General features: G+C 37.8%; 1 protein-coding gene across 1 annotated transcript in view; it reads left to right on the top strand.

The window, feature by feature from the left end:
- Positions 1-11552, top strand: part of MDN1 (midasin AAA ATPase 1) — an 87070-nt gene that overhangs the window by 60149 nt on the left and 15369 nt on the right. The window contains exons 69-84 of the mRNA XM_031057598.1: positions 533-657; positions 1733-1879; positions 2165-2274; positions 2718-2791; positions 2979-3174; positions 4640-4796; positions 4947-5093; positions 5510-5636; positions 6539-6644; positions 7198-7313; positions 8342-8821; positions 9345-9571; positions 9922-10068; positions 10291-10463; positions 10838-10999; positions 11162-11299. Of these exons, the coding sequence (XP_030913458.1) occupies positions 533-657; positions 1733-1879; positions 2165-2274; positions 2718-2791; positions 2979-3174; positions 4640-4796; positions 4947-5093; positions 5510-5636; positions 6539-6644; positions 7198-7313; positions 8342-8821; positions 9345-9571; positions 9922-10068; positions 10291-10463; positions 10838-10999; positions 11162-11299 (2632 nt within the window). The remainder of the gene's footprint in view (positions 1-532; positions 658-1732; positions 1880-2164; positions 2275-2717; positions 2792-2978; positions 3175-4639; positions 4797-4946; positions 5094-5509; positions 5637-6538; positions 6645-7197; positions 7314-8341; positions 8822-9344; positions 9572-9921; positions 10069-10290; positions 10464-10837; positions 11000-11161; positions 11300-11552) is intronic.

Raw genomic sequence — 11552 nt, 5'->3', positions numbered from 1 at the left:
GGAAAGAGACCACTAGTGAGGAGCTGTAATGGATCAGAATGAGCATGTCCAGGCTGTGGTGACTCTATGTTTTTGCCTCAGGAGAAGTAGAAACAATATTACCAGTGCTCTTCTGTTTTCATCCAAGTGTTTCCTGAGCCTGTAGGGTTTTGTCTGTTTAATAACCATCCTTAAATTGTCCTTAAAAATTACTGTCCAGTCTCCCATTTAAGACCATGTAAAATTTTTATAGCCACAGTGTGTCACAATCAGGAATTCCACAAGTCTGCCTCAATTTCTGAGAAAATAAACTATGAAACCTGCCTCTGATGGATTTTGCTTTACCTTCTCTTTTTTTCTTTCATATTTAACAATGGTAGCAAAACAATGATCCTCAGAAATTGATTGTATGTATTAAGCTTATGTGCAGGTTCTTTCATCCTGCTAAATTTTCCATTAGTTTAATAGAAACAGAAAACAAATTTTGGTTGTTTTGAACCCAAAGTACCCATGATATTTTTGATTTATCTCTCCCTTTTCCTGTTGTCTCTAGTTGCTGGTCAGTAAGTTTGGACAATATTATGAAGCAGCATGTGGAGAAATCCACAAAGCACTGGTTCTCAATCTATCAGATGATTGAGAAGTATGTTCAAGAAGAGACAGAGGCAAACACAGAAGGTAAGTGCTGGCCTTAAAATAAATGTGATGCAGTTTCAGTAGTTACTAAGGATGTATGATTACAGTGTCCTAGATGCCAGAATTTGACAATGCACTTTCAGGTAGAGTTCTTTGCCCTACAGTAAATTCCATGACTGTGTGGGGTTTTCCATATGCAGTGAACTTTATATATGTTTCTGAAACCACTTGTGGCTCATAGGGCCTGTGTTGTGATGTAAAGAAAAGATGTCTGTAAAAAGCATCTAAAAGAAAGTAGAATTGTGATAGCTGTACGTCATGCACATACAAACATTTCAAACAGATTTGGAGGGTAGGAGGCCTCCATCTGCAACTGGAAAAGGCACCTTCATACATTCTGTATAAAGCCTAAAGAATTCTTAAAATAGGTTTTGGTACATACTGTTCTTAGCAAATCTGTCTGCACGTGTTCATGTTACATAAAATAGGGGAATGAGGGGCAGCACCTTGCCTCTCCCAAATTTAATGGAATTGTAAAAATGAAAGCAGTATCCTCTAGCTTGAGGCCAAGTTTCCACTCTCATGACTACTTAATGCATTTGATGAGCTTCAGATGCTTCAGTTATATTACATCTCGAAGAGGACGACATGTCTTTTTCCACAGATAATACCCTAAAGGGACTGTATTCTCTACCAGATTATTCTGCTTTATTTCTGTCCTCGTGACTTTGAGCAGTTAAGGAACTGGCAGTGACTTCTTTGTGCTGTTGCTTATCATGACTGAAGAAGCCATTCATTCATAGAGAACAGCAAGTATTCTGTAAATACTCAATGGATTCTGGAGTTCAGCATATAAGTGACCTTCGCAGTCACTATCTTAATGCTGCTTCTTGTTCCTTTTCCTTTCTTCTAGCATGGAGTCCATTAATTTCACTTCTTATTAAATCAGAATTCTTCCCCTCTCTGCCCCTTTCCTATTTTGTTTTGAACTTTTCCTAATTGAGACCCAATGTTTAACTGGAAGTTATAAAGACCAGACAACAATTTTCAAGTGGATATTATAGGGTTTTTTTTGTTTTCTCTCACTTTCTTTCTGAATTTCCGGTGCAATGTTCAGGAGCTGAGCAAATGGATCTGAAAACACTGGTCAGCACATTACAGGCTTTCATTGAAGGCTCTACTCTGGGAGAGTTTCAGGCACGGCTCCAAACACTGCTGGTTTTCCACTGCCATGTCTTGCTGATGCCTCAAGTAGCAGAAAGGGGTAAGTTGTTAGCATTACCTCTGATGAGTTACCTATACAGCATCCCAATATTCAGCCATCAGGTGTTGCAGACTTTGCAAACAGGTCACTGGGCTCATAAATAGAACACAAGCCAATAGAGCTGTTTTACTGCTTTCCTGTTGGTCAATTTACCCCATCTTTCGGTGTTGCTAAGCTTCCAAAAGGAACTGGGGTATATTTATGGTAATGATACTGAAAAATGCCCTCTTGTAAAAAGAAGGATGATGATTATTGTTGTTGTTATCTATCCCTTCACCCTTCTAGATGTTCTGTGCAGCATCCTGTGGAATCTATACAATTACTATAAGCAGTTTTCAGAATGTGTTGAGGCCAAAATCACTGAACTTCGTCAGCCCATAGAAAAGGAACTTAAGGTAAAAGGAGACTTGGCTCAGACAATGTATCAGTCTAACCAAAGGAACAGTGGAGCAGATAGTACCTGAATTGTCTGTAATAGTTCTGTTGGCCACTGAAATCCCTACTAAACATTTTCTTTGGCAAGAATTAATTCTTGAGGTGGGGGAGGGTTTGACTGAAAGCTTTAATGTTTGATCAGTCCCATTTATCCATGAAGGTTTCTACCCAGGAGTGAAGCCCCTGTTCATTTCACAACATCTGGCTATGCAGCAGTTTTTATGCAGTGCAAATATTATGTTAATACGATGCCTGTGCAAAAATTTGCTCACTTACTAAAATGTTTGGCGTTTTAAGGCTACCAGATCATCATAGCTGATAAGGTTTAAAGATTATCTTTGATGTGGGAATAGTTAATTTCATTTACATAAATAATTCCATTGATTATTTATTTTCCTAATAGGAATTTGTGAAGATTTCCAGGTGGAATGATGTCAGCTTCTGGGCTATAAAGCAATCAGTTGAAAAAATACGCAGGTAAGTCAGAACTTAAAATAAAGCTCCCCTTTTTGAAACTTTCCTTCTAGATGATTTCTCTATGATGTTACATTTGAATGCAGAAATGTTTCTTCTCATAACACAGAGAAAACATTTATTTCCAGCAGCTGAGAGATTTCCAGGAGTACAAAACACAGTAATTTTTTTGCTTTCATTTGGTAATTAGAACTCTCTTTAAATTCATGAAGAAGTTTGAAGTTGTTCTGGATGAGCCGTGTCAGCCTGCCTTGGTGGAGATTGGTAAGGAAGAGCAGCTGGACTGCATGCAAAAGCAAGAGGAGTCTGACGACAGAGAAACCAAAATTCAGAGGCTAAACAACACATTGAGAAAGGTTCTGTCTGCTAGAACAGATGTTACCAAGGTGACTGAATTAGTTATTCTAAGTGTGGGAAGAACAGTTTCTCTGTTCTCATCTATACATTGCTTTTCACTGATTAATGCAGGAAAATCTTATGTAAGTGTCATATCTGTTGAATATATCATAAACTTTTTTGGTCTTACTTGTGTTCAGTGTTATGCAACACTGCAGATGGGTGGGAATGCAGCATGGGATGACAAGCATGGTCTGTACTGATCTGGCACTATATCTGTGCTCTGATACACAGAGATGAGGCTGTTACACATCTCATCTCCCATTTGCTTACATAGTGTCTGCAGCAATTTGTTACTTCTCTACTAGTGAATTAAAACAGCCTGAGAGTTGAAATTATAATTACCCCTTTTTTTTTCTAAACAAGGACCCAAACAAATAATGATGTAGCTGTAGGATTTGTGTGTGTATGAGGTCTGATTAAATATGAAATCACTTTTGGCTTGGATACTGACAAGGGAATGTACTACATTGTCATATGTTTGCTGTTGACTGACAGTTTGTGGACTGTGAACATTTGCCTTGGACAAGCTGATGTATGGTAAATTGTGTTCCAGAGAGTCTCAGTTTAGTTTGTCTCTAAATAATTTACCCAGCTCAGAGAGGAAGTCAGCTAATTTTCTTCCTGAAAGAGATTCCTATTCATGTCATTAGTTTTTATTAACAAAATGCAAGGAGACAATCATAACTCATCAGAATTTGGTGATAAGTGGGAAATGCTGAGTTACCCTCAGGTTTGTTCTGTTTCTTCAGACCAGGAGCAGGGCTGATCTTACTTATGTCCTGTACAGGAGGGTAGAGCAAGGAGGCAGAAATTTAATGCAAATCTAATGTATTTGATTGATTGAGGGGTTTGTTTGTTAGTGGGTGATTTGTAAGCCTGTTACTGATAGTTAACAGAGTTATTGGTTTCACTTCTTGCAGCTCCATGTTGTCTTCATTCCTTAAAGAAGACACATGCAAACAATTGAAATTGAACAAAAGAAATTGAACCAAAAAAAAGATTGAAAAGCTTTATATATCTGAGGAATTAATTCCGTTATTTAATAATTTCTACGTGCACACTGTTTTTGTTGTCTAGTGGAAAGTGAGTGAAGGTGTTCTTACCTGACACCCTGGGAGCATTAGTGATTTAGGTTAATGCCTTTAAACTTGGAAGGTAGAGGAAGCTGACCTGAAGTAGTGATTACTTTTTTCATAGCGGTAATGACAAACATGTAAGACAGTGAGATCATAGCATCATTCACTTGACTGTTCAAAAATAATGCCTGCCTGACATACGTGTGTTACGATTTTTCTCAAGTGTTGCTGCTGAACTGATGAAAGAATCACATGAACATGTTTTGGGGTTTCAGATAAATGCAGAATTGAGCCCTTTTTTAAAGCAATTTACTCCTAGGGATCAAATGAGAGCTTTAAATATTTGTGTATAATTTTCTTCCATTTTTTTTTTCAGAGGGCACTCCCAGAATGTCAGGGTGTCATCACATTTCATACAGAATCTCTTCAGTATCGTCTGTCTAAGCTGACAAAGAAAATGAAGAAAATGTGTACAGCAGTTACAGAAAATAATTCATTCTTAAACCTGGTGGAAAATCTCGACCAGTTCACAGGTTAGGTTTTCTTGTGATGTCCATACCACAATTGACCTCTCTAACATAAATGGAACAAGTCAGGAAAAAGCGCAGATATATCTTCCTAGAGAATGCTTTGCATACATGAAAATTTAAATCTCATACGTTTGTCTGCTGTCTTCTATACAGGTGGTATTATTGTTTCTGTAGCTGAACTGCAAAATTTAACATTTGATCAGACAGCAACTAAGGAGAAGCAGAAATCAGAGGCAAAGCATATTCAGATGCAAAAGCAACGGGCATTGTCAGATCTCTTTAAAAGCCTTGCTAAAACAGGTGAGCTTCCACTAAAAATGGGCTTGGTTTAAAAGTACAGAGTTCTTAAGCATTTTACTGTCTTTGCCAATACATCTAAACCCACCATAATATAAGGTAACACCTTTACTCTCCTCATTTATCAGCCTTTTCGTGTCTTAAAAATGATCCCTAACTCAGCTTTCTTAAAGGACATGGGGCTGTGAAAAGTCCTTAGTGTACACAGGTCTATGTTAGTCTTACTTCAGCTGTGTTGTTCAGCTATGTTCAGCTCAAGATAGCTCAGCTACAATGTGTTCTTACATTACAAAGCTTGTAGCATGTTCAAAGACTTGTCAAAATAAGAACATTTGATGTCTTACTACCAACTGTGTGAGTGACATTTTTCATACCAAAAACGAGGGCATCAAAGGGTGTGTGCTGGAATACCGTTCCAGGTTTGTCATACCGGAAAGGTCTGTCTTGGTCCCGCTCAGAAGACTGCCAGGAAGTTCTGTACCTCCGTCCGCTGGACTTGCGCAGTGCCTTGGCTGCCGTGGATTGCACACATGAGCTGGACACCACGTATGTAGCCCGGGCTTCTCACCCTCAGACTGGGTGAACTGCAGCTGTAATATATAGAATTTATGGTGTGTTGATTTAGACTGGGATTTTTCAACAGTAATTCATTTAGGATTTTGCATATTCCCTTCCTCCCATTACATCTCAGTTTGGTATGTACAACTGAGCAAGGATTTGGGGGTTTTTTGGTTTTGGGGTTTTTTTCTATATTTGCACTTTACCAACGGTACCCTCAGTTTCATTCTTTCCATGAATTAGATTTCAGTTAGCCCTCCACTGTCCAGCCTTGCCTGGGATGCTTTGCTAGCAGTCTATTAGAGTGTAAACTGCTAATGATTTTATTGAAGATGAGCTGTGATTTTTAGGGATTTCTTCATTGTTTTGTCTTCATTAAACAATGGGATATTTCAGGAGAACACACATATACTTCAAACACATATACTTCAGTGTGCATTACTGGAAAAGCTTTCTTAGGGGAAAGATGTTTTTTCAGATTTTTTTAAAACTGTTTTTCTGTCAACAAGGGCTTTTTTGTCATTGAGACATGCTGGTTATTGTCCTGGGATGTAAGTGTTTAGTTTATGTATCAGGGTGAAAAGAAAGGCTTCTGTATGAAGCTGGATTTAGCTGCATGAGGGGAAGAAAAACAATATCACTATGAAAGCATTAAATGGTATTCAAAGATAGTGATCTTGCTGCTATTGGTTAGTATTTTCTTAGAATTTATTTTTAAAATGAAATGTTTTCTTGAAACTAGAATATTTTTAGATAAAATGAAGAATTGCAAGATTGATGCATTTTGTAAACAACAAATTTCAGGCAAAACTGTTGGGTTGGAGAGCTGATGTGGTGGCTCCAGCATGCTGAGGTACTTTTTAATACCATACTTCTTTGTGCTCTGCCAGGTTGCTGACAGAGATTTCTTCTGCCTGGGATGGGTGCCAGAAGTACTTCTATCGGTCACTTGCACGTCACTCTCGGCTCCAGACAGCCTTGTTAGCACCTGCCAAGGTAAAACCAGCAAAGAAAAACCAGAATCTTAGTTCTGTTAGCTTCATTTTACCAGCTTGGACTGAAATTTCCTTGTGGTAAGAAAGTGGTAGGAGATAACACTGTGTTGTGTAATATGATACTAAAATATGACACTTTCGTAGCTCTCATTAAATGCAGTGTGTTGAAACCTGCTGTTTTATGTAGGGACAAAATTGGTTCAGGGAAAGAAGTTAATGATCTGTTCAGTGTACATTATCTTTCATCCCAGCAGATCCCTAATTGCCTCATTTTTGTGCATGCAGAAACTCATGAAATGCTGAATCCAAACTTGTAAGGAAAATAATCCCAATGTTGTCCAATATTCTTGAAGAAATCAGTTGATATTTATAATTGGGCATAACAGGAGTCTGTGTCTCTTTTAGAGACACAGACTCAATCTTTTAGACCAAAGATAGGTCTAAAACCAGTAGAACAGACAGCCTGCTCAGTGAAATGGAGGCACACAGACTGCTGTTGTCTCATTCTTCATCTAACTGTTCCTTCTCACCTTTTCTGTCTCTGTTTTGTTTAGGATATTGGACTGGGCAGCATTGAACGCTGCAAAGGGTTCACTGCACACCTCATGCAGATGCTTGTGAGACAGAGGCGATCTCTTACTGCACTGACAGAACAGTGGATCTTACTCAGGTATTTTCCATCTTCCAATGTTTAATTTTTGGCAAGAAGTTTTGACAGTAAGCAAATCAGTTCAAGGAAGATGGAAAATAAGGCAGAAGAAAATAACAGCTTTTTTCCTCTGCTTCCCAATATTTCTTCTTCTCTCAAGCCTAGATAGGAAAGATCTAAGTTTATCCTATCACTGCAGCCAGTATTTTGGAATCAAAATAATTTTGTAGAACAAGTAAGGCATATATGTGAACTAATTCCTGTAGTTAATTACACAGTTAAACCATTAAACTTGCAGATTGTTATATCTCTCGTTTAGTATTGGCCTAAGTTAATTTTGTTTACATTCAAGTTGTTGGCTTGACCTGGGGCAAATAAATGATCTGGATGGTATTTTGAGCCAAAATAAATAACGTGTCAACAGTTTACAAAGAAAAATTCTAGAAAGGTGGGACATACTGCATATTGTGTCAAAACTGTAAAAGGAAAAGTGTGTAAGAATCTTTCTTACTCTATGTGATCTTTCCTTTCATTGCTTGAGTCATCAGAGTCATTGCAAATGCCACCTTTGTTGAGCATATTTGTGCTTAGCACTCTGTAGTCCATGAAACTTCTAGAAGTCAGGTTGGGAGCTAGCACCTCTGTACAGAGAAGGAATTCTGGACTGGAGATTACTGCTGCAAAATTTATTCTAAGGCCAGAAAACTTGAAAAAAATGAATAAACAGAAAACCCCAACTAAACAAACTCGTCAGCTTTACAGTCACAGAAATAGTAAAACTTTGTGGACATTTATCTACATTGCTATGACTTCCATAACAAATCAGATTTCCAGGGCTTTGTAGTATTTTATAATTCTGGGAGGGAAAAAAATCACTAATTAACCAATCTTTAAAAAAAAAAACCAAAAAACTATTGTTTTAGTTTTTCCAGGAGAAGTTGTTATCTAGATTTAAAAAAAAAATAATTTAGTTAAAGGTAGATCTTTTAAAAAGGAAGTACAACATAAAACTCCATGATTTTAACTTCTCTTTCTTTCTTCTTAACTAGGAACCTCCTGAGTTGTATACAAGAGATAGATACTAGGCTGACTGCTGACAGAGAATACAATGCAGCATTTCCTCCTCAAGGCAGTATTCAATGCTGGACGGACAGACTGCAGCAGCTCTGCATGCAGTGTGTGATGGTTCTCGAGGAGCTGTCTTGGTTTATGCAGTGCTGCCCAAAAGAAGAGTCAGCCAGATGCAGTGACAGTGAAGGGACCAATGTCAAACCCAACATTCCTCGGAGTTCAGTCCCTGAAATGGGAGATGTTCTTGCAGGAATACCTGACCTGATTCCCTCAGATCTAAAGCACTTGTCTCCAGTGTCAGCTGAGCAGTTGCCTCCTGGGTGCAGGATGCGAAATAAGGATCAGTTGTGGCTGCAGGTAGCTACACAATTGACTGCAATGATAGCAAATGTGAAGGCCATGAAAGCAGAGGTGGACAGAGTAAGACAACAGTCACGTGAGACCTCCTTTTATTCCTGGTGAGTCCTACACATGAACATCCCTTCTTTATGTTCACATAGTATGTGTGAAGTAATTTTGAAAATTTCCACCTATGCATATACTGAAGAGTGGATTCAGGTGCTCTTCAAACATTTTTCCATTCATCTTTTTTTGTAAAATGAAGTGCCTGACTCTTTAAAGAAATGTATGCTATCTCCCATTCTCTTGACAAGTGAAAAAAATTTCTATCTCGGCTTCCCACTATGTCTTTGGTCTCTCAGGATTTTTATCCCCATAGCTCCTTAGCTAATGAGGTGAATTTCAAATATAAATTTAATGAAGAGATTTTAATTTTAAAATGTGTTTGTAGCCTATTTAATAACAATCTTCTAATTTTCTCTCTGCTTCAAACAGTGTGACTAGAAGCTTTTTGTCAAATCTTTTATTTAGTAAATTCAGGATGGAGATATGCTGCCTCTCCCTTATTCATGACCAAGAAAAGGCTTAATCTTAAGTTGGACTGTTTGTTCTTCTTTCAGTATGATGGTATTTCTGTTACAGGAGAGACTTTGAAGTTTGCACATCAGCTGTGAGTTGTTTGCTAGAAGTCTCAGCACAGTTACAAAGCATAGAGTCCCTGTTTGTTCCAAATGGGCAAGACTTGGAAGCTGCAAATCAGATGGCCCTAATCAAGAGCCTGAAGTATATACAAGAAGAAGTTAATAACACATCTTCACACTTCACAGCCTGGAGAACACAGCTTCTTGCTCCCTTGTCAAATTACATTGGTAAGGATAATTTTTCTCTACCTGATTTATAATGTTGGTAAAGACACAAGAATTTATTAGTTTGGTTATTGCTGAAGGTGGCCCTGTGTTCCTTCTGATATACAAAAACTTCATGAACTTAAAACTTGCAAAATTTAGTCCAGACTTTATTTGTGCAGTATAATTTTTTACCATCTCTGTTAGTGATGGATCCTGCACCATAGTTGTAGGTCATGACTAGCAAGGAGATTTTGGTAGAACTATGTAGTAAAAGTTGCATAGTGCTGTCATTGTCCTTGCAGAAAGGAAACATAGGAACCTGTAATCCATGTTTACAAGCATGTAAAACTGCCTGTGTTATGGTTCAAAAGGAAATCAACACTCGGATGAAGAGTTTGTGGAGCAGTTCTCAACAAAAGTGGAAACTGTTATCCATGCTGTTCTGTATGCTGTTCAGTGTTTGGTAGAGAGAAAACAGGAAGGTGCAAAAGAGGAAGAAAAATCTTCAGAGGAAAATGGTAAGTTTGTCAATGTACTTGAGTGGGGAGCAGAAGAGTTTAAACCATGCGAACCTTAATTTTTTAAACTGTGTGTCAGAGGTACCAATACACAAGGAAGTTACTATTTTAATAGAAATTGTGTATTTAGACAGATAGGGTGGCTATTTCTAGATTGCTTGCTATAACATTTTTAGAATATCTGACTTGATCTCCATTTTCTTAAATGTCTTTCAAACAAAGAGGATGCAGCCTTACTTGATGTGATTAAAGCTGGACATATAACTAAACTTTTGAATCAAGATCTGTCTGCTGATTTGGAGGCTTTACATGTGCAGAAGGCAATTTTAGGTGTTTCAGAACTCCTGGAGATCCTGAAATCTTACAGGGAAGACTGCATGTCATATAAACATAAGGTAAATTTTTTCTTTTCATGAGTTTTTTGGCTTAGGAGTCTTGAGATACTTGGAATTGTAACTACTTTGGTGGTTAAATGTGCATTGCTTCTTCTTGCCCAGTGCCTTAGAACTAGAAGCATGTGAGAAACTGTGGACAAATAAAAGTAGTCTTCTGTAGTATCTGGCAAAAGCTAAACATTCCTGTAGTAAGAAGACAAAGTTTTTGTGAAAAATCTACAAAAAGCTCCAGAAACGTTAGAAATAGTACTTAAACACACCTCCTGATATTTCTGCTTTGAGCATGTTTTCAGTCACTGTCATGAGCCTCTCTGAGGTGCATGTCATTAAGTACAAGTAATGACTGACAGCTGATTTTTTTGTTTTAACTGTAGTTCTTCAACCAGTCCTGCTATTTGCTGGTGCGTCTAAAGCCCATGCTCTGCAAATATTCAGACCTCATCCTGTTCTACCTCACCATTTCACTGGCATCTCACAGGAGTACTGGAAAACTGCTTTCTGTTCTAACCAGCATTTTTACAGAGCTTGCTCTGAAGGTAAGTTAGTAGAGGTAACAGTGGATATGAAGGTAAGTTAGTAGAGGTAACAGTGGATATATGGCAAGCATAAAGTTAATGTGTAAAAGTCTTGAGTAGAAAGGAAGCTGAAAAGTGTACTTACTACTGAGGAAGATTTTGGGTTTCTGTTCACCTTTGCAGGGATTTTGTCTGCCAAAAGAATTACTTGAAGATGAAGCAGGAGAGGGAGCAACAGAGTTCCATGACTATGAGGATGGTGGTATTGGAGAAGGGGAAGGCAAGAAGGATGTGAGCGACAAAATAGAAAGTGAAGATCAGGCAAGTGTTTGGGGTTGATATTGTTTAATTGAAGTAAAACTGGAAAAGCTCTTGAAATCTATGATGTGGATGTCTTAGGTAAAAAGAAACACAAAGTTATCTTCTGTCTCCTATTTATGTTGGCTTTTATCTTTGCCTATCAGCTTATGAATCTTGTCGTGATACTTTTAATGTCACAATATGTTTCTGTTTGTTTTAATATGCTTGTGAAGCTTTTAATATACCGGCAAGATTCATTGTAATTTTTTGCTTT

Source organism: Geospiza fortis, unplaced genomic scaffold (assembly GCF_000277835.1).
Source record: "Geospiza fortis unplaced genomic scaffold, GeoFor_1.0 scaffold264, whole genome shotgun sequence".
NCBI lineage: Eukaryota > Metazoa > Chordata > Aves > Passeriformes > Thraupidae > Geospiza > Geospiza fortis.
The sequence above is the reverse complement of the archived record's forward strand: the minus strand, read 5'-3'. Positions and strand labels throughout refer to the sequence as shown.